At 44.7% G+C, this 23,672-nt stretch overlaps 1 protein-coding gene across 1 annotated transcript in view; it reads right to left on the reverse strand.

Annotated features, from left to right (window-relative positions):
- UVRAG (UV radiation resistance associated) overlaps nucleotides 1-19,189 on the reverse strand; it is an 83,150-nt gene extending 63,961 nt beyond the window's left edge. The window contains exons 1-6 of the mRNA XM_081197368.1: nucleotides 18,870-19,189; nucleotides 8,953-9,070; nucleotides 5,782-5,816; nucleotides 3,809-3,970; nucleotides 2,747-2,821; nucleotides 216-301 (exon numbers count right to left, since the gene is read on the reverse strand). Coding sequence (XP_081053494.1) covers nucleotides 216-301; nucleotides 2,747-2,821; nucleotides 3,809-3,970; nucleotides 5,782-5,816; nucleotides 8,953-9,070; nucleotides 18,870-18,947 — 554 coding nt within the window. The 5' untranslated portion in view covers nucleotides 18,948-19,189. The remainder of the gene's footprint in view (nucleotides 1-215; nucleotides 302-2,746; nucleotides 2,822-3,808; nucleotides 3,971-5,781; nucleotides 5,817-8,952; nucleotides 9,071-18,869) is intronic.
- Nucleotides 19,190-23,672: the final 4,483 nt, after the last annotated feature.

Genomic DNA, 23,672 nt, shown 5'->3' on the forward strand with positions numbered 1-23,672 from the left:
GTAATCCTAAGGAGCATCAAGGTTAGACTTCCAAGATCATGTACTAGGAGTTGAGAATCCCCATCCAGGCGTCTTCACAACAATGCTATATGCACAATAATGGACATGATGGGGAAACCTCTTGAAAAGCTATGAACGTTCAGCCTACTGACAGTGATGCTTTTTATACCACTATCTGTGCCAACAATTCTATTTCAGGATTTAAAATGAGTTACCTCAGCAAAGAGAAGACATCGTATGAGTTGCGGACACAGTTCTGATCCACCTGGAGGAGGTTATTCTTCTGGGTTCCTGAGAGGCCCTTAAAGGCAAACAGGTTAGCTGATTAATTGCTTTTTCTAACACTGAAATTAGGTCCCATTTCCCTATTAAAGGCCTTTTTACATTTTTTTCCCCTTCCACAAGGGTATCTAGGTATCTTGAAGTCATCTGCTTAAGACTGCCCACCTCTTATGCTTATCTCAGTTGCTAAATGAAAACACTTCTTTGAAACGAGCCCTGTAAGGCACCACCAGGCCAAAAAGGGAGTTCAAGGGGGGAAATTAATTATCTGCAGCTTAAGTATAAACAGCAGTTCCCATGCTGCCTAAGGAAAGCGCGGAAAGAATTTCCCTTTTTAATCTGCTTAGCTGATCAATATATGCAATGGAGTCATTCCTGCCTCCCTCCCCCCGCCGCAAGTATTTTCCCACCAGAGAAGAAAGTGCTTGGGAATGGTTGGGCATAAATGAAGGAGTCAACAGCAGAGGAATCTCTCAAAAGCCCAACTACTCACTGCTTCTGAAAAAATCCCCACATGCTGCTGAGCCAGGAAGCTACACCCATATTCAATACAACATAGGGACCACTTGAAGGGGGAACCACACATCCAATAATAAAATAAGGCTATTGAAAATGCTCCAAGCTTTATCATACAACTTTTTTTCTCAGTTACCGTATTTTTCGCTCTATTAGACACACAGGACCATAAGACACACCTAGTTTTTAGGGGAGGAAAACAAGAAATAAAAAAGCAACGCAAAGCACCCTGAGCTAAGAGGGAGCGCTCCTCCATCTTCGCTCAGGAGGCCTTGAGGGGCTATCCCTGAAGCCAGGAGAGCAAGCAGGATTGGTGCGCACCGATCCCTCTTGCCCTCCTGGCTTCAGCGAAAGCAAGCCTACTGGCTTTCCCCTGACCTCCCGCAAGAGCTGTGCACTCTTTAAAGGCAGCGCGGCTCTTGGGGGCTTTTCTGGGAAGGGACAGAGCCGTGCATCTCCCGCAAAAGCCAATAGCCGTGCGAAGCTAGAACAGCTAGAGGGAGCACTGCGTTGTCATGGCTTCTTGTTTAGCCGCGTGTAGCCTCTCCCGGCTGTGGAGGCTGCGGGCAGCTAAACAAGAAGCCAGGACAGCCAGCGGGATCCCTGCGATCCCACTGGCTGTCCTGGCTTCTTGCTTGGCCGCCCGCAGCCTCTCCCGGGCAAGGGGAGCCTTCATCCCCCGCCCGCAAGAGGCTGCGCGTGGCTAAGGCTCCCCCAAGAGCCGCGCTCCCTTTAAAGAGCGCACAGAGTGTGTGTGTGGCTCTTGGGGGCTTTTCCCAAGGAGGGAGAAGGGCAGCCCTTCTGCCTCCTTGGGGAAAAGCCCCCAAGAGCCGCACACACACTCCGTGCGCTCTTTAAAGGGAGCGCTGAACAGAGCCTCCCGCCTGCATTCGCTCCATAAGATGCACACACATTTCCCCTTACTTTTTAGGAGGGGGAAAGTGTGCCTTATAGAGCGAAAAATACGGTATATATGAGGCTCATACCAGCTCGCTCAGCCCTACGTCTTCTTTTTTTATTCCCACAGCTCCTCCAACCCCAATTTTACATAAGCTATAAAATAAGAACAGCTTGCCCAAGGATTGTAGCTGCATTTTGAACTGGAAGTTGAGTGCTCCACAAACTGGAAATGCTTCTATGTTCACAATCTCCACAGATCTTAACATGGGCCTTTGGCTCTCCCCTTCAGATTCCAAATGTAATGAGCAAGTACACCCATACGCACCCATTCATTTAATTAGTAGCTGTAGGAAGTCTCCAAGTTCCACTTTTGATTAAAAGCAGCTCAACAAAACTGCTTGAAACCCATGATCTTCCCAAAGGTAAAATACATCAAAATTATCTCCCCGGGGAGCTGTGAATAAAGCGCATTATGCTAACCCTGCCTTTGTAAACTGATCGGGTGACTTTGGCAAGATCCACATCTCAGGTAGAAAGGCCAGAAGCTTCTATCCAGTAGCCGTCACACATAATTGTCAGAAATACCGTATTGGCCCAAATATAAACCGTACCCGAATATAAGCCACATCTTTAAAATTCAAGGCGGGGAAAGAAAAAAAAGGACAATACCCGAATATAAGCCGCTCCCTTAAAATTCCACAGGCACTCACACCCGTTCCGTTTTACCGTATGTCTGTTTCAGCAGCGATATCGTAAAAGCCAGTTTTTGTAAGGTCACGAATTTAAGCCACACTTTAACTTTTCACGGTCGGATTTTGGGGGGAAAGTGAGGCTTATATTCAGGCCAATATGGTATTCAGCTCTCTGAGCTATCACCCAGAGAGGCTTCATGCCAAACCAACAGACTTATTTTTTAATGGTAACTGAGGTGGTCTTCCCTAGAGGGATTACTATATAAGTTCTAATCTGTGGCTTACCTGTAGCTCCCACGTGAAAAATTGAAGCCTATATACAACACTAATGACATATGCAATATATGTATCCTTACCTTTTGTTCATATGAGGCCCCATAATAGCCATCGTTCAGCCCAAAAATAATTTCATTTGGGCTACGAGCGTGTATCTGTTAATTAAAACAGTGCCATAGATTCAGTGAACTTGATTTTGAATTTCATTAGTTCTCCTAGCAGTTAAGGTAACATTCATTACAGGAATACAGTTTACAGACTTCCTTCAATTATCCAAGGTCACCATCTGCCCAACAGAGAGGAGAGGAATGTGGTATATGGTCCCAGGCATTCACTTCCCGGACCAAATGTCACAAAATGCAAACACAGAAGCAAGTATTGTGGCAACTTAAAAGACTAAAAAGAAATAAAAATCGCAGCCTAGGTTTTCCTGGGTCCGAGCCTACTTCACAAAAGTTAAATCCAAAAAAACAAAACTAAAAAGGTTAGTCTCAAAAGACGATACAAAATGAAACAAAGTAAACACATTTGACTTCCGATTAGACTCATTGTGTTATTATTTCTACTATGTTTTCTTTTTCCTTTCCCCCACTTCCCCCCCTTCTTCTTCCTCTTTTTTCTTTTTTGTGCCTCCTTTCTTGGTCTTTCTCTCTTTGATTTGTTAAGAAAGAGATAAAGAGATAAAAGTGTAATATGAAAACTTCAGTAAGTTAAAAGTGATGATGTGTAATTTTTCTATTACTATTTATATATTGTTAAAATTGGTTAATTGTAATGAATTGATGTAGCAATTACTGTGTTTTTTTCCTTTGTTGTTGTTGAATTCTAAATAAAGTATTATTCTTTTTTAAAAAAGAAGACACAAAACACTTCAGTAAACATGAAGGCTATTCTTTTGAAACCTGGCAAAGTGTAAAATTACTGAACCATGAGTAGTCAACCATTCACCAGTGCGGAGGGCCAGTTGTCAAGATGAGCAACAGAATCTCACTGTTCTATTATAATTTTGTCCAGCATTTACTAACTTTGTCCTTAAAATGATACTTAGGAGATCTGTTGAGATAGCCCAACAAGAACAGATGTCTGCTGAAACTTCCTCTAACTAGCCAACCCATGGTAAAAGCAGCATGTTTTTATTTTACCTGCTGGCCCACATATCTGAGTCCATCGAGATTGACCTTCCACTCTATCAGCAGCTGATGGGTGTCATTCTTGCCACCCCATATCCTCACCACAAAGCAGGAAACGGACGTATCAAGGCGATCGGGCATAAGACCAAAGTCAAGACTTCGCCATGTCGGGTTCTGTTGTTGCGAAACGAGAGAGACAGCTACAGTATACTGAAAATGTTCAGGGTTTTACCTGACCATGCATTAAGCTGCCTTATACCAAGACAGACAGACCGTTGATTCATTTAGTCCAATGTTTTTAAAAGAATGTGCTCTATCTGGCAGCCCCAACACAGCCGTGCAATGGTGCCTATGAAAGTTTCCAATGCCCATGAAGTTTCTGCACTCCACACACACACACACACACACACACACACACAACTCTCTAGTTTTCTACAGTAAGATAGAGCAGAAAGCGAACTGGGAGGGAAAATGCTCTGAAAGGAACAGATTACAGTGGCTGAAGAGGAGGGAACAGATGGGCAGGGGAGGGAAAGGAAAGGCAGCAACAAACCACCCCAGGAAAAGAAGGAAGGGAACTATGTGTGTGTGTGTGTTTGTTTGTTTGTTTGATTGCTCGCTTGCTCGCTTCTCTTCTCTGGAGCCTACCATATTTTTCGCTCCATAAGACGCACCTAGTTTTTAGAGGAGGCAAACAAGAAAAAAAATATTCTGAATGAAAACAGTGGGTGTATGATTTTTGTGGTTCATGCTGTGGCCACAGACATGATATATGATTTGACAGTGAGTTTGGGGTAGCCCAATGCAAAAATCCTGAGGATCCATGTGAATCCCGTGCTTCGTAACCACGTTTTTGCGCCATTGCGGCCCCACAAAACAGTGGATTCGTGTGTGTTTTTTGTGCAGGCTGTACCCATGGACATGCTATGTGATCTGATGGTGAATTTGGGGTGACCCAATGTAAAAATCCTGAGGATCCACAGGGTTTTACCTCCCCCCTCCCAGGCAGCCTCCTTTATTGCTAGCATCCCTCATCTCGCTCCCGATTGCTTGCCGATCAGCGGCTTTGTTTCAACACCCACTTCCATCTTTCAAAAAAAAAAAGAAAAAGAAGAAAAAAGCACAATCTGCTTTTCACCCCTGGGCAACTCAGATCCAGGGACCATACAATCGCTCCATAAGACGCACAGACATTTCCCCTTACTTTTTAGGAAGAAAAAAGTGTGTCTTGTGGAGCGAAAAATATGGTATTTTGTGTTTGTTTTGATTTTTTCCCTGAATACAGTCATATCTCGGGTTGCCAACGTGATCTGTGCGGGAGGCACATTCGCAACCCGCAGTGTTCACAACCCTCTGCCCACGTGCATGACGTGATTCGGTGCTTTTGCACATGCACGTGACGTCATTTTGTGTTTGTGCACATGCGCAAACGCCGAAACCCGGAAGTAACCCGGTCCGGTCCGCAACCTGAAAACGCGCAACCCGCAGCGTTCGTAATCTGAGGTATGACTGTATAGGTGGTGAATTGGATGTGATTGGCAGGTAGGCAGGATCCTGGGTTCCCTCACTCTTGGTGGGACACTCCAGTTGGTGAACAGGGCCTATCAGCCCTTTGACATCACTATGATATTCATGCTTATAAAGGAAAATCTAAAGCCAGCTTAGAGAAGAGATTGCCAGAAGATCACTCCTTGCAGCATGCACAGTCGCCAAACGTTTATCGCAAGTTTTAACAGTGTTTTAAACTCTGACCAGAAGCAGCTCTGTGTTTACATGACAGGAAACAAAGCCTCGTTCAGCTGCCCTAAAAAAACTAATGCCAGTCTCCGGTTTAACGCAGCGACGCACACAGCTTGCCAACTTGCACGTAATGCCAAATGGAAACATTGAGACAGTTTGAACAATGTTTCACTCAAATATCTAGACATTTTGGAGAAAAGATTAATCTGGAACTTTGCTGAAGCCTCACAGTGAAGGCAACTTACCAGAGAATTCTTTATCACTTCACTCTTATAAAATTCTAGAAAAGGAAACAAAATTAAAGAGAACATTAGAGATCAGACTGTGCAGGTCTGGGATACAGAGCAGATACTTACACTATGGGAAAAGATTTTTAAATTTGTATGAAAGGTAACTCACATACCAAAAAAATTATTTTATTCTAGGGAGAAACTTAATAAGGATTCGTTCAAAATAATAATGAATGACCCTTATGGAAAATAAGCTGCCATGACTATGAACAAGGGGAACATGGTGCCAGGGGAATGGGAAACACAGGCGGTCAGAAAATCCATCGCTGCCACAGTATGATGGCACCAAAAAGAGAAAGGAAATGGCAGGCTGAACACAGTGTAAATAGACAAACCTGCAGGATTCAATGTGGACGGGGAAGGGGGCACTAGCAGCCTAAGTGAGAGTCCGCTTTTACAAATATATTTCAGGAGCTGCAAATGCCTAGGTTTAAAATAAAAAAATTAGGCATGCAGGCACAGAGCACTGGAATTAGGTTCATTCTAGGTCTACAAACTTAAATACTAGGTCTGCAAACTTAAATACTACTGCAGAACAGTTGCTTGGCTTTTATTCCAGAAGGCAGGCAGTGCCTCAAAGAAGAATGTTCATTTGCTTGAGCCAGACGTTAGTTTAAGCTAAAATTATTTGGCTACTAGGAACAAAAACCCCTACCCGCTTTTGTCACATTATTATTTTTTTTAATGTGAGGAAACAGATTAAACCTGAAAGCCTATACAGATTTACCTAGGAGAAATGCCCATTTAAGACAGTGGGACTGTGTTAAGAGTAAATATGGATAAGAGCAGTTCTGCTGAATGAGACCAGAGGCCTCTCTAGTCAAGCATTCTGTTCTCACAGTGGCCACGAAAAAGGGCAACAGATGTCTCCCACTTGTGCATGCCAGCTATGTATTCAGGAGCATACTGTCTCCAATGCTGGAGGTAATATAAAGCCATCGTAACGAGCAGCATAGGATTGTTCTCCAAGAAACCAGAAGTTAGATATACTTCAGATATACTGGCCTCGGTCCAGTATATCTGAAGGAGCATCTCCACCCCCATCCTTCTACCCGGACACTGAGGTCCAGCACCGAGGGTCTTCTGGCGGTTCCCTCACTGAGAGAAGCCAAGTTACAGGGAACCAGGCAGAGGGCCTTCTCGGTAGTGGCACCTTCCCTGTGGAACGTCCTCCCACCAGATGTCAAAGAGAACAACAACTACCAGACTTTTAGAAGACATCTGAAGGCAGCCCTGTTTAGGGAAGCTTTTATTGTTTGATATATTGCACTGTTTTAATTTTTTTTGGGGGGGGGAAGCCGCCCAGAGTGGCTGGGGAATAAATAACAAATTATTATTATTATAATATTATTATTATTATTATTAGAGTGAGTGCATGGCCAAGATATGATCTTTCAGGTCCAACACTCTACACCATACTATTTTACCACATGCCTACTTGGCGGAATGGAAAAATCTGCAAAAATAAATATAAAAAGGGGAGTTTATAATGAAACAAGTGATCCTGGCACTACTATGCAAAACGTACACTGTTTCTACTTTTTCTGAGCAAAACATTTACATTTTCCATGTGCAGAAACTGAATCTTTTCAGCTCCAAATATAAGCATGCTACATTATTGTATTTTAGGAAGGGGGCAATCAAATTTATCCAAAATGTCAAACGATGACATTGCAACATATTCTACAAATACTGCTTAAAGTAAGCATTCCAAGAGGAACAATCCCTGGAATAATTTCCTAGCTTCACTTCAGTATCATTTTTGAGGCTTTGAAAAAAGTAGCTCCTCCACCCGGAATTGAAAAGATAGTTCAGGAAGAGTCTCTTTAAAAGGACAAACTGCTAGGGTTACTGCCTCAGCAGCTCCAGCCCCTTATCTTTCGGTTCTTCAGTGTGAGAGGTGGTGTGAGTGAGAATACTTAGTCCTCAATCCTGCCACAGAATCCAGCAGCAAAGACTATGAACACAAGCACTGAGGTCATATTATGGATTCTTAATGGTAGTTCAAAGCTTAGCTACCATGGAGATAAGCACCTTAGAAAAATATTAAGAAAGACTGGGCAGAGTCTGGGGACAGGTCAGAGGCACAGGGGTGGCACAGCATAAATTCTTTGTGTCCACAGCAGCCAGGAAAGCGAATTGCAGCTGCCTGCAACAGCTTGATGAACTTTCATCTACTTGCCAGTATACAGAGGAAGGAAGATCAGAACACAGAAACAGAAGATGTAAACACCCAAAGACATCGTACACTAAGCGGTATATGGGCATCTGTTAATCCTTTTGTAGCTACTACTGTGGCTCTTGAGAGCGATCAAGCTATAAGGTTTCTTGGGGATTAGTAAAACGGACTTGGGTTGCAAAGTACAGAGTTCAATCAGAGCAGAATTTGAAGGATTTCAGTTTTTAAAAAGTTTCTCTTTCAAAGATTAGGAAAGCCTAAAACCTCACTGATCAGGATTCAACACTTCCTATACTTTCTCTAGCCCAGACAGCATCAACTCCCTAAGAACACATACACACACATAGCGAGACTTATTTTCCCTCCTCCTTTGAATCAATTTTGGCCTTGTGAGACCAAGATTCGAACACTAGCTCTGCCAAGATGTCACTGGGTGGTCCATAAATGTCAAGCCAAAACTGAACAAGAGATAAGGAACGAGAGATGATGAAACCAGCCACCCCAAACATCCTTCTCCTGCTCTCCCCTGGCCTGTAACGGACAAAGTATTGTTTTCCTACTGTGGTTTTCCCTCTTTTACTTCCTTGCTTGCCCCTTGCAAAGTGCAATTCATGCTGCAATCATGTCATGTGAACTGATTTGCACCTGCAGACATTACCATGCTATCTAGTTTCAGCCTAAGCGTTAACCTAGAGCAGAGCTTTCCAAACTGAGTGTCACAACACATTAGCGTGTCGGCTGCAGTGTGTAGGTGAGTCATGCGAACGCTCTTATAAGGGGTTAGTTTAACCTCCGGCTTGTTAGTAAAACTAAATTACTGTGTCGCAAAATGATGCATGTCTAAAACGTGCGCCACCAACATGAAAAGTTTGGAAAACTGGGATTAGATCATATAAGGACAAAGAGAGAGAGAGAGAGAGAAATTATGGGAACTGGCTTACATGTACCTTTACATATCTTTGCATTATTACACAAGTGAAGAGTAAAGTAGGTGTCCAGGAGACGATAGCCATTCCTATTAACAATGTTCCGTGCTGCTATGTTCCGCAGGTGACGAAGACGCCGCTGCAAAGAAACATTAACAAATTTTTAAGAATGGAAGTGGCAACATAAGCATGGTTATGAAAATGCACAACATACATTATAACAAAATTAGGAGTCTTTGTTACGTAATTCATTCAACATGTAAAAACTGCATTTTAATTCAAGTAAAATGTAATTTTATTCTCCTAACTTTAGCATGTTTCACAGCACCGTACACCTCTTTGACCTCTAATTTTCCATTAAAGTACTGAAGCACAGGATTTCAACTTCTCACAGGTTTTCAATTTTCTTAGGGTTCCTCAAGAGTGCCACCAACCATACCCAAATGTTGCCAAACATTCCTTATCAGGGCCAGAAATGATGCGAGGGCACCACACTGGCTAACCCTAGACTAGAGCATTGTGCCAATTATCAGAGTGGCACTCTCAGCCCCAGTGGACTTGACTTGCTGCACATTTACTGAAAACATTAGCCACCCCTGGGTGCATCTCACAAACCAACACTGAAGTTGAGGTAAGCCAAAGAGCAGAAGAACTATTTTGTCTCTGTTTTCTATGTACACAAGGACGGAACCACCAGGATGTTGCAGAGTAGGGGTTCGTCCACACTTCTAGTTGCACCACCCTTCCCAGGAAAACTCCGTGTTTTACCATGCTAACGGCAGTCCATGGAAAATCTGAATGCCGTTTGTTCTGAACCAGCGGTATAACACGGGTTTTCCCACAGAAAGCACCGGGAGAACAACAACAAAAAATCCCACTTGAACTTGTGCCTGGACCTGTGCCTAGAAGCACAGCACAGAAGGAAGTCTGGTTGAGCTTAAAGAGGAATTAACAGCTTTTTTCAACAGCACTGTACCACAGTCACTTTCCCCTACCTCCTTCAGCTGTTGTGTTACTTTCCATAGTGGTAGGGAAAGATTAGTGTTTCACACACATCCTTGCACACCTGGTATGATCTGAAAGACACTGCACACAAATGAGAAGCACAATATGGATAGGAATGCCTTTTCTCTCTGCGGTCTCCGGCCATTGTCTAAATATGGCTGTGCTCAACTGGTGACCTACAAGTAACAGAGTCCCGTTTCTCTTTTGACTTTTGCCTGGAGGAACCTCACATAAGCATTGCAAACCCTTTCAGCCCCTCAAGCTTATCCCCTACCTACGCTTCAAGGCTCTCCTTTCAGGGGTTGCCACTTCCTCAAACCATTTCCTGAACTACTCTGTCCTCACTTTCCACCACCAGGTTTCAACTAAGTGTTCCAGAATAACAGAAGGGGGATTACCCAGCTTCAGAGAGCTGGTGGGGTGTACGATTTGCAGAAGGTGAACTCAGAACTCCTATAATCTCATGAAGAGGATTCCAGAAGCAACATATAGGCTTACAAAATAAGTGCTGGAGAAGCTTCTGGGATATCTTCTTTTGACAATTTGTGCCTTGAAGTATCAGATTCTTCCAGGCATTTCCCCTGTATTGTTCATATTACACTAGAGTCACCATTTGGCAGGCTACGAGGACCTGAAGCTGAAAAGTTAAGACGGAGCGCTTTCTTTGTAATTCAGCCGTAGTAAACACAATGTTCCATCATCTGTAAAATGCAAAGGCTATCAATACAAAAAACTCTTTCTGCACTGGATGGATGCGGATGCCGGACAAGGGAAGCCTGGAGAATATCTGAGCCTGCAATTGATCCATGACTAACACCACACCACAGACTGACATCTTTAAGCTGCCCATGTTACTGGTTGACAAGCTTTCCCTACCACTCTGACAACTAGCACCATGTAATGTGCCTGAATCGGAAGTCTGCCTGGAACAACGCATGGTGAAATTCTACAGGGCACAAAGTGTGGTTATCAAAAAGCTAAGTAGTACAGCATGGTTTAGCTGCAATTATTATGGAACCTCATCTATCCTGTCTTCTGTTTGATGTGCAAAATGTGATTGCATCTGAAGAAAAACGAATTAGCCAGTGTTGCCATGGATATTAATATTCTCAACTGGTCCTTCTTTGCGTGTATTAATTTCATTATGCTTCATACTCCTTATTAATTTTATTGCCTATTAGAATATTTCTAATGTACAGTGCATGCTGAGAATTTGGTATTTTAGCCTTAATCTCTTTGTGTGATTTTTCTAAATTAGTTATAGAAGGTTTGGACATGAGAATTATAGAGCAGATTTACCAACAAAGCCTGGACAGCACTACTACAGCCTACCTCCTTGCTTGTTTGAAGACCTCAATCACTGTTCAAAAAAGTTTAAGTTGTCAAAAACAAGTTTCCAACCCCACAACTTTTAAGGCAACACAATTTGAATATTTAGATCATCTAGGGATTCAAGCATGCAGAAGTACAGTACACCAACTGGTACCCAGGTTGCTGAAGGTTATGACTGACAGCTAAGCTCAACCCCGGCACCTCTTGATTAAACACTATCTGAAAGGAAGGAGGGTAGACAGACCAGAATGCACCAACCAAACTCAGGGAACCTGCTTCTCACTGGCACACAAAGGTCCCCATTCCTAAAGGCACAGAGGTTTCCCCATTGCAATCACAAAGAATTCCTGAGCCACAATGCTAAGCTCCCTCTCGTGCTTTTATGTTGTGCCAAAATGTCTTCGTAGTCACTACATAAGAAAGGCAAACATCATGCCACCCAGTTTTACCACTTAATCCTGCAGAGTTGCAGAACTTATTTCCTGGAATTAAGGACAACTGTCTAGACCAACTGAAAATAGATTTAGTTTAAATGACACTTAATATTGAGCTACTAAACATTCTTGTTGAACTTTCTTCGTGGCTTTGTAGAGGTAAGCTCATAATGAAGCTCTGAAAAACTGTAACTGTTACTTTGTACAGTGGTACCTCAGGTTACATACGCTTCAGGTTACATACACTTCAGGTTACAAACTCCGCTAACCCAGAAATAGTGCTTCAGGTTAAGAACTTTGCTTCAGGATGAGAACAGAAATCGTGCTCCAGCAGCACGGCAGCAGCAGGAGGCCCCATTAGCTAAAGTGATGCTTCAGGTTAAGAACAGTTTCAGGTTAAGTACAGACCTCCGGAATGAATTAAGTACTTAACCTGAGGTACCACTGTATAGGTGTTTGCTGATAAAAGTGCAGTACATTTCGGGTGAATTAACAATCAAAGTTCTCATCATAGTAGCCAACTCCTTCAATTCATGTTTCCTCATGAATTGTGCTAGACAACGACCAGAAGCCTCATACTAGTGTCAAATGTGTTGACTGCTGCAGTATCAGAGTCATGTTGGAGCATTTGCTTTCTCCCCTGGAGAAAGAAGTAAGGAAACTGGCAAAGTCCACACCAACTCAGCATTCAGAATTCGCTAGGGGGATTTTGCACCTGACTATCGGCAACTTGAGGGACACGGGTAGCGCTGTGGGTTAAACCACAGAGCCTAGGACGTGCCGATCAGAAGGTCAGCGGTTCAAATCCCCGTGATGGGGTGAGCTCCCGTTGCTCGGTCCCTGCTCCTGCCAGCCTAGCAATTCAAAAGCATGTCAAAGTGCAAGTAGATAAATAGGTACCACTCCGGCGGGAAGGTAAACAGCGTTTCCGTGTGCTGCTCTGGTTCGCCAGAAGCGGCTTAGACCTGCTGGCCACATGACCCGGAAGCTGTACACTGGCTCCCTCGGCCAATAAAGCGAGATGAGCGCCGCAACCCCAGAGTCGGTCACGACTGGACCTAATGGTCAGGGGTCTCTTTACCTTTACCTATCGGCAACTTGTGATGCGGGTGGTGCTGTGGTCTAAACCACTGAGCCTCTTGGGCTTGCAGATCAGAAGGTCGGTGGTTCGAATCCCCGCGACAGGGTGAGCTCCCCTTGTTCGGTCCCAGTTCCTGCCAACCTAGCAGTTCAAAAGCACGTCAAAGTGCAAGTAGACAAATAGGTACCGCTCCGGTGGGAAGGTAAACGGTGTTTCCGTGCACTGCTCTGGTTCGCCAGAAGCGGCTTAGTTGTGCTGGCCACATGACCCGGAAAAACTGTCTGAGGACAAAAGTCGGCTCCCTCGTCCAGCATAGCGAGATGAGCGTCGCAACCCCAGAGTCGTTTGTGACTGGACTTAACTGTCAGGGGTCCTTTACCTTTACCTTTTTTCAGCAACTTGCAACCAAGTGAAGATGCCCAGGTGCCAGGATGGCAGCTGATGTCTCCACTAGGAAGGTGCATGGTTCTTGACTGTTTTCACACACTAGCAGCACATCCTGCAGTATTCTATCTATTATATTTTATCTGCACAATCAGAATGAATATCGGGCACGAAAAAGTCGAATCGAAAAATACAACATTCGATCTGTCTAGCCCCAAAATGGCAACTAAGCATTCCGTTTTGGCGACTGTAACCCTGACTTAAGGAGGTATTTGGCACCTAGCTGATGTATCTGAGTTTCTAACACGGCCCCAACTATTTCTTTCAAAATACTGGGGATCTTAACAGACCAGAGGAACAGAAGTACAAATAAGCCCCAACTGGCAGAAGAGTTCAACTCACAGAAGATGCTGCAGTTCTAAACTAGGAATGCCAGAACCCTTTCCCCAGAAAGGCGGCAATGTCCACTTTTTGCTTTCAAAAATGCTAACTCCAAGTTGCAGGAACTATCGCAAAATGCAACCCTAAATAAGTGGGGCCTACTTCAGTAGAAGCATGCCTAGGATTGTGCTGCATATTTTCCACATGCAAATATTAGTGCAGTTAATAATAATAATAATTTGTTATTTGTAGCCCGCCCATCTGGCTGGGTTAAAGCAAAGACCTTAGCAGGGAAATGAAAGTGGTACATATGGACGTCATACCTACTTTCTACTCATAGAAAAATTAGGAAAGCTGCTTTAGCAGAAAGCTACGAGTTTATTCACAGATTCCAAAAGCCTCCCACACCTTCCTGTGTCAAAAACAGTCCCTTGCCCAGATGCCAAACCACACAATTTTCTCTGTGGCCTACAATATAGTTTGACAGCTGTCCTCACAAACACCAGAAAACAAAACAAGTCTGGATATCGTACAATTGTGAGGTTTGAGACAACTATCAATGTGCATAGCTATCCAGGCATAGCTACAAGCTAAGTTTTTAAACAAACCTTCTCTGGTCCAAAACCTGCTAATGGCTTGAAGAAATTTACAGGACTCAAAAGTTAAGTAAGTAAACTGGCCGATTTCCAGCCAAGCGGAAGGCATTTAGAATGAAATCTCATTTCCTGTTAACAGAAAAAATAAAGTGATATGAAAGCTCCCTAGATACAAGAATGCAAAGTTTACTATATTCTTCACTTTCAACATGACATATTGAAAGTCTTGTTATCCAACAAGCACCAGACAAAAAGGAGGACTTAACAGGTAAAAGTTCTACCCTGTTTTAAAACTAACAGGCTTCTTAAAAAACAACGAAAAACAACAAAGAAATAAAAAGCCCTAACTACCATGTTAAGCAGACAATCACAGTTAGTCCTGCTCCAACCTGCTGACCGCAAGAATAGAACGCCTATGCCAAAGGATTTTGCAATCCTTGACTAGCCACAACAATATCTGCAGAAAATCACAAAAGTTATGCCTACATCAATTTAGAAATGTCTAGTTCTATAATAGACAGTCATGTAATCCCCACAGATACTAAGGACATGAAATCCATTGCCACATGCAAGAAACCATGTTCCATCCACAACTGGGGGAAAAACAAAAACCAAAGGTAAGTGGCTCTAATGCAAGCAGTATTCTCTTTCCCATTACCTGTACTGGTTTTTACATAACAGGCAACACTTTCCCTTTCAGATATCAGTTTGAAATGTTGAGGCAGTACAGAAAGCTAACTTGCTTGAGTGCAAGAACTACTCACGGTCCATAGTTGCAGCTGATGGAGATCTCAAATATTTACACTGTTGTATATTTACACTGTTGTATCTGCCTTTGAAGTCAGCATATCTCAGTGTTGTGTGTATTATAGTGGTGTTGCAATCACTGTATAAGTACTTGTGTTCAGTTTGTACAGCAGAGCATAAAATTTAGGAGTCTTAAGCATTCTCAGAACCAAGTTAGCATGGGCTGGCTGATTATAGCATGGCTACCACACGTGAAGATGAATGTGTGAACAAACCTTAGAGATCCATCTTGTGCTCAGACTACATTTGATGGCAAAGACTTGTGATCACTTCAACCAGAACTAAGAGAAAGCAACCGTGTTTTTAAGTAGAAATGCATGACATCTGTCAAACAAGCATCCGAAAGCAGCTCTGCAACTTCTGAGAGATCAACTGACAGCAGCGTGACTGCTCCCAACGTTTTTACTGAAATCCTTCCAAGGGGAATTGCGGCTATAGGGATGATTTGTTCCACTAGGCTCCCAAGTCACAGCCAATAGGAAAACAAAGATCTGTAAGAACCTCATTACCTCCTAAGATTCAGAAGTTTACATTCATTTTAATATAAAGACACATTTAATGCTTCACTGCTTATAATAATGTTTGTTGCTTGGCAGTGTAAACAAAATGTAATCCAAGTGAGCATCAAGGTTAATATGCTAATGGCTAATTGGGGACGTTATGTTATTCTCAATTCCTTATGCTGTTTATAACTATTTCCTGCCCCAGAAATTCCAGCTTGTTCTTAATCGTTAGAACTAGATATTAACCAAGCAGCTATTGAGTGGGGTGTTAAGGGAGGGGTAGTGCCACTGGTGGGGGACATGTTGGGCTCCTTCTGGGGTGGCTTGTCCACCTTTGGTCCCTCCACCCAGCACTCAGCTCACACCTGTGGCTCCTAGAAGCTGCCAGAATGTGACAGTGGCCACACCCAACAAACGGCTTCGACTGCTAAACCAAGTGAGGGTAAGCCAATGGGTCTCAAACTTTCAGTGAGTTTGAGACTTCCCCTGCATGTGAAGACAGGCTCCAACAAACTGAGCAGACAAGGCCAATAGTGGGTCAAGAAAGTGGTAGCTGGGTTTCGTCAACCTGGGAAGGTAGCTTATCTAGAATTAGGAAAACTATTATCCTAATCCTCTTCTAGCTGCCTTGCAGGTTATCTTCAGGAGAAGAAAAGGCTAAGGAGTAAGCCCTACACAAATCCAGAGTGAAGCCCCTAAAACAGCTGGATGGCGCCAGAAGGAGGCCCAACGTTTCGCTGACGCCAAACGTCTTGCTCTGCTCTGGACCACATCAGCAAGGTAGGCTTTGTCATCTGGGCAGCCCAGGACCTCCATACATACTGCCCAGGCTTGCAGGGAACTAACTTTGGTGCTGCTTTGGTGGTTTCACCCCCCGAGGTGAACTCCATCGTCACTCGAGACCGAATGCCACAGAAATAGAGCTCATAAATAATAAGGGAGATACTAGAGGTGCTGCATCTGAAAGCAAAACCCAAGCAGCCAACATACACCTGACTTGCCAGACTTTAAAGCAGAGACTCTGCCTAATCCTTTAAATCAGGGCTAGGGAACTCAGGGCCCTTCAGATGTTACTGGACTGCAACTTCCATCACTCCTTACCAATGTAACACTGGCCAGGGCTGAAAGACACTGGTATCCAGAAAAACCTAGAGAGGAACAGGTTCCTCACCCAAGCTTTAAATGAAATCCTTGCAACTGTGGAGTAGGTAAGGGAGGAAAGTGGGATCAATCATAGAGTAAGTTGACCAGTACAGTGGTACCTCGGGTTAAGAACTTAATTCGTTCTGGAGGTCCGTTCTTAACATGAAACTGTTCTTAACCTGAGGTATCACTTTAGTTAATGGGGCCTCCTGCTGCTGCCACACGATTTCTGTTCTCATCCTGAAGCAAAGTTCTTAACCCGAGGTAGTATTTAGCAGAATCTGTAACCTGAAGCATCTGTAACCTGAGGTACCATGTATCTACTTCCTCTCTTGGCAAACTTTTAATGGTACACATGCATTCTCAAAGCATGCATGAAGGCACCAGGTGGCAGATTCTATTTCACAAAGCATGTTCCAAACAACAGAATGGAAAAAAAGATATCTTTAGTCTGCCAACTGAATACATGTCAAGAGGACGGTGTTGAGAAACTGCACTGATCACCGAGCCCTTCCACCATTGATTGAAGCAGAACTTCAAAAAGATAGCTGAAAGTAGCTGAGCTTTGAAGCTACAAACACACTATGCTATATTTAGGTAAGCCATCAAACAGAAGAACTGCAGATTTGCTTAAGCTCCGTGTCCCTTTCCAAACAAGCTTCACAGTACCACACAAGTCACATCAACAAGATCTTCACAAAACCATCCGTCAAGTAAACAAGAGGGAGGAGGAAGAATGTTAGAGTAAAGGGAGAGAAAAATGGCTCTCCTCTCATTTCCTTTATAATCAGGTAATTTTGGTTAAGAAAAAAATGTTCCACTTGAAGGAGGGCAGGAGAGCAGCATGGTAAAAGAACATGCATCATCCAAACGAATGGCATTTTCATAACAAACCACCTATTGAGAGGCAAAATACAATCATAAGGTATTTAATAACAAATACCCTGTCATTCAAAGAAGCCCTGCATGAATATAGGAAGCTTCCTCATACCAAGTCAGACCATTGGGTCCATCTAGTTGTCCACACTGACTGTCAGCAGCTCTCCGGGAGATGCCATGGGTTTAAACTGGGTACTTCTGCATGCAAAAATACACCCCTCCCCTATTTTTGCCCAGTGTTTCAGAAGCTGGGGTGGGAGGGATACATAGACAATGATTTCATATATAATTTGCTTCATCTCCCCTTGTCATAGAGAACACTTTACGTTTACTTCCCGCCCCGGTCCTCCACTTCTAAATGCTTTCCTTTTCGTGTTCTCTTTTAGATTGCAAGCCTTAGGATAGGAATCACCTTATTTCTGATTGTTGAAAACCAGTCTGGGAGGCTTTTATGACTGCAAAGAAGTTAGCAGAAGCAGTATCAACAAATGCGTGGTGCAAGTGCAGCCTCCATTCATACCAGCCTTATTTTCTTCACCCTACAATGATAATACAAACTAATCTCCAACGGAAGGGCTGCACACCATTTACTACAGTGGTACCTCGGGTTAAGTACTTAATTCGTTTCGGAGGTCCGTTCTTAACCTGAAATTGTTCTGAACCTGAAGCACCACTTTAGCTAATGGGGCCTCCCGCTGCTGCCACGCGATTTCTGTTCTCATCCTGAAGCAAAGTTCTTAACCTGAAGCACTATTTCTGGGTTAGCAGAGTCTGTAACCTGAAGCGTATGTAACCCAAGGTACCACTGCACATGGGTAGGCAAACTAAGGCCCAAGGGCTGAATCTGGCCCAATCTCCTTCTAAATCCGGCCCGTGGACAGTCCAGGAATCAGCATGTTTTTACATGAGTAGAATGTGTCCTTTTATTTAAAATGCTTCTCTGGGTGATTTGTGGAGCATAGGAATTCGTTCATTTCCCCCCCTTCAAAATATAGTCCACCCCCCACAAGGTCTGAGGGACAGTGGACCGGCCCCCTGCTGAAAACCTTTGCTGACCCCTAATTTAGTACTTGGGACCACTAGATTTGCAAGAGTTGGAAGGGATCCCGAGGGCCATCTAGCCCCAAACCCCTGCAATGCAGGAACCTCTTGCCCAAAGCGGGGTTTGAACCCGTGGCTGTGGGATGAAGACTTTCCTGCTCTGCCGACTGAAGCCAAGCCAACCTTGGCTTTCCGTGCGGGCGAGTAGCTCTCGCCAGGTTACTTGCAAGGCTGCTAAGCCCTTCTCCCCAAACCGGAGCCCATTAACCTCTTCCTGCCCGGTGCACATGCCATGAAGGGGGGCGGGAAACGCAAGACCCCTCTTCCCTCCCCACCCCACGCGGCGACCCACCTGCTGAGAGGGCAGCTCGGCATGTAGGGCGCGGGAGGCCGGGCCCGGCGGGGGGAGGACGGCGGCGGTCTGGCTCATGCTGGCGGGGCGCAGGGGGCGTCCCGGCGGGAGCGGCCTTCGCGCCTGCGCATTGAGCCCCCTCCCTCAGGGTCCTCGCCGCCACCGTCGGGCACAGAAGGGTTAACGATGACGGCGGGGGGGGGGAGGAACGGTCGCCGACGCCTCACCGGCCTCCTCAACCGCCCGAGACCGACAGCTCGCTCCCTCACGGAGCCATGTTCCTGCCCCGCACCGCTGGGCGAGAAGGGAACCGCGGAGGAAGACGCCGACGGAGGCACGCCGCCCGCCGATTGGCTCAAGCGGGAGGAGGGGAGGGGCTCCGGCTCGCCACGCCGCGCTCTCATTGGCCCGCAGCAACGTCGATCCAAGCCGACGTCCGCGACGCCGCTGTTTGTATGCGGGGCTTTGAAGGGGGGAAACGCCGCCTCTGTCAAAAAGCCCTGAGAGCCGCGAAGTCAGAGCCCGAAGCTCATTGGTCGGCGGGCTCGGGAAGGGGCGGGACCGAAGGCTTAAGAAGCCATTCGCGATAGGACGGCGGGGGTACGTGGTGAAAGACTGTTAAGCCAACGGCGTTCCGGACTGGGGTGGGGGGGGGGATGGAATAGGAGGGGCGGGGAAAGATGCATCACGTGCTCTATGTTTTGTCACGTGACAAAAGCAGGGCAGGGAGGCCATTTCCATAGCAACAAATAAGGAAGGCCTTAGGGATGCTATGGCCCACAATGCATTGCGCTAGGGCAATAACATCTTTTCTTCTTAAAGGGAGCTCCCCTTATTGTGGGTTTAAAAATTGTGGGTTTAAAAATCATGCCAATAAATATTATTTGCATGTGTTATTATTATACAGTACCACATTTCTTTATCAGTACCACATTTCTTTATTTATGCATATGAAAGTGAGTGGGTGGTGACTGGTATTATGGTGACTATTTTATTATTAGGCTGTCTCTCAGTATATACCCTCCAAAATGTATCCGATGAAACTAGGGATGTCCTATTCCATAATCATAACCACAACCATAATTTTATTATTTATATCCCTACGATCTGATTCGGTTGCCCCAGCCACTCTGGGCAGTGTCCAACATAAATAAAAGCATAATCAAACATTAAACATTTTTTTCCCAAAAAAAGAAACCCTCTATATAGGGCTGTCTTCAGATGTCTTCTAAAAGTTGTATAGTTACTTTTCTCCTTGGCTCTGGAATGAAATCAGAAACTATGGCATCTGAATATAGACTGCATTTTTAATCAAGGCTTATATTTTGATCAGATACCTGTATTCTTAAAATGAGCTTAAAATATATTTTAAAATATCTGTATCTCTCATGCCAGGCAGCATCTCTCATGCCAGGCAGTGAGTGCATCGGCAGATGTGCTCATCTTAAAGAGGGCCCCTTTGGTTTATTGGTTTATTGCGGTCATAAAAAGGCTGAGAAGCAGGTCACTGACCTTGCATGCTGTAGAGTACAACTAAGTTGTAAAAGTGGTAGGTAAACAGTAAAATAAAACCATGTGCCTTAAACTTGAGCCACAGGACAAAAGGCCAAGGGCACATGGAAAACAAAGGCAACTGGCTTGGCTGGGGAAAAAGAAGCTTCTTCCTATTTTATTTTGAGGCTGGAAAGGAGGGTGAAAGGGGGAGGTGTAAACTAAAAGAGGCTTCTTTAAAAACTGTTTTTTACTGAGTTCCTTCCTTTTTACTTTGAGGAAGTTTAAATATGCTGGCTTAAATGTAATTATGCAAAGGATTTAACAAATGCTAGATTCTTATTTCATATAGTTGTAAGAGTTGTATTTTGAAATTAAGTCAGCCAGCCTAGCCCCCTGTCAGACAAGAGACGCCAATCGAGCACTAATGACAAATGGCTGTCAGACATTTGTTTAAAGACCTTCAAATGAAGGAGATCTTTCAATGTTTATGTGAACCCAAGGTCTCTGACATCTGTTCAAGATAAAATTTTAAAATTATTAACCATCTGTTTTGGAGGGCAAGGAGGGCAAGAGGTGAGCTGGTAATTAAGATTCCTTGTTGAGACACATGTAAGATATATTACTACTTATTTGTCATTTATAGATGTAACAATATATAGCTCTTTGTCTGCCATATAAGGACAGAAGGATATGGGTGTATCTTAAAAATTGGTTATAGCAATCAGCCAATAGGAAATTCAAGCAGGCTGATTGAACAGAGGCAGCCACAGGAGGAGCAAAGGGGGGTGGATTAAGGAAATATAAGGGCTGGCCATAATGGCAGGAGGCAGGCCAGAGCTTGGTAACCATATACCACTGTGCCTCTCATTTATTTGTCTGACAAATAAATTATTATTTTAATTTCTCTGTTGCTGCGTTGAATATTTCATTCCAGCTAAGCGTTAACCACAAGCAGGGTGCTACAAAACCAGGATGGCTTCTGTAAATCCGGGACTGTCCTTGGAAAATTGGGACACTTAGCGGGTTTATCAGCATGCTTTTTAATTATGTTTTTATTGCTGATGTTCTGCAATGTGTTTTAAATGTTTCAATGTGTTTTTAATGGGCAGGGACTGAAGCTGAAGTTTCCATGTAGCCGTCGTGACATGTTCCTGTTTTCCAGCTTGGCCTCCTAGGAGGGCCCTGAAAAAATAGGGCATGTGTTCCCTGTGCCCCTTTTACATGCTGCTTGACAGACAGTTATGCAACAGGGAAGCCGTATTCAGTATGGAGCTCTATGGGGTAAACAAGCTCTTGCTCTCCCACTCCATTTCAGACTGCTGTTCAAACCTTAGGAGGCTGTGTCAGCTACATAGACGAAGAAAAATCACTTTATATGCGTTGTTTATGCATTCTAACACTGTGACATCAGGCGGCGCTGTGGAATTCAGTTTTTGCCAACCTGGTTTCTCTTACAAAGTTTGCAATACGATTAACATAAGGTGGCCAGACTTCCCTGTTTCCCGGGGATAGTCCTTGGATTTACAAATCAGTCCCCTGGCAAAATCCATCTATTTATTAGGAAGTTGAAAAGTGTCCCCAGATTCATTGGAAAAAATCTGGTAACCTTAGATTAACCGAAACGCTTCTTTGATGTGTCTGGCATCCAGCCTGTGTGTATAAGAGCCGCAACCGTCCTTCATAAGAGGAGATCTGGCACATTGGGCCAGAAGCCCATCTACAGCACCATCTTGTTTCCCACAGCAGCAAACCCAAGCAAGGCATGAGCGTAGCAGCTCTTTCCTCCTTCGGTGGAATCCTGCACCTGCAATCAAAGCAACTGGGGCTGGGAGGGCAAGCCATTTTGTGCTCTGGAGGTCGAAACAAGCAGCGCTCGTCTGTTTTCACGTCTTTTGTTCACATTAATCACTTGGCTTCCAAGCATCTGAGAGTAAGAGCTTAGCAGGCTTATGTCTTCTGGGTTCATGCGAGGGATTCAGCACAATCCTCCTAGCAAGGAAGCCACTTGCTGTCTGCAAAAGCCCTGCGCTCTGCAAAAGGCTTGCAGGCGCTTTCCTCTTGCTCCCACACACGTTTGTCTGCAGGGGGGTAAAATACAGTTAATTACCGTATTTTTCGCCCTATAGGGCGCACCGGCTCATAGGGCGCACCTAGATTTGGGGGGGGGGGATAAAGAAAAAATTATTTCCCGAGCTTCCCCCGACCCCAGACCCCAGAACAGGCTGCTATATGCGAAGCCTTGAGAGCCCGGTGGGAACAAGCCTTGAGAGCCCGGCTTGTGGATAGCTTCCTGAAGCCTGGAGAGCGAGAGTGCGCACTGACCCCTCTCGCTCTCCAGGCTTCAGCGAAAGCCTGCATTCACCCCATAGGACGCACACACATTTCCCCTTCATTTTTGGAGGGGGAAAAGTGTGTTCTATAGGGCAAAAAATACGGTATATTCCCTCACCTACCTAATAAAACCCACCACTAGCTTCAGCTGGAAATTTACCTGTTGGCTCTACTGCCTGTTGCGGCTGGCGGAAGGGGGTGGATAAGGTCAGGGAATAATAAGGCCATACCTTCGGCATCCTGGCTCCATGTATGCTGAGGACTTTGGCACATCCTTGTCTCTCCCACCCCAAGAGGGATGCTCCAAGGTTAATGGTTCATGTGCCAGCATCTTCTACAACAGGTGTGCAGAACTTTTTTCAGCCTGAGGAGTGTATTCCTTTCTGGTCAATCATCCAAGGGCCACATAGCAGCAATGGACTTTGCCAAAGGCAAGAATGACACACATGTACATTTTACCTTCGGACAGTTGGATGGATCCTACACACTCCTCCCTATGCGCCATCCAGACAAGCCAGAAGTATGATCAGAGTTCAAGGATGCGCTGCAGCCAAGCAAAAAAAACAAAACTTGGGGGGGGGGGCAAGCAGGGCAGAGGTGGTTTAGGATCAGAGCTTTCCGTCTCCTAGATGGGCTCCCTTCCCAGGTGGACAAGCCCCATCTGCCCCTCATATTTATTTGGGGGGGAGCCAAAGTTGTTGAGCTTTTCGGGGGAAGCCAGAGTTGTTGAACTTCTTTGGCGGAGATCATGTGCTTGCGACGAGGAGGCTGTGTCAGGAGTGCGTGCAGGAGCCGGGCCCTGTGACCAGTAGGGCTTTGCAGGACTGGGGCTTTCTTAAGTTTATTCTGAAGAGGCAAGGCGTGGCTACACAGGTGAGGCCGATTGGTATCTCACAGCACCTGGTGGCAAGAGCCAGGAAAGGATATAAGGTCAGCATATCCCTTTGGCTCTTTGCCACAGCAACATGTTTCCCACCT

The sequence above is a fragment of the Podarcis bocagei genome (genome assembly GCF_964188305.1).
Source record: "Podarcis bocagei genome assembly, chromosome: 6".
In the NCBI taxonomy this organism is placed as follows: domain Eukaryota; kingdom Metazoa; phylum Chordata; class Lepidosauria; order Squamata; family Lacertidae; genus Podarcis; species Podarcis bocagei.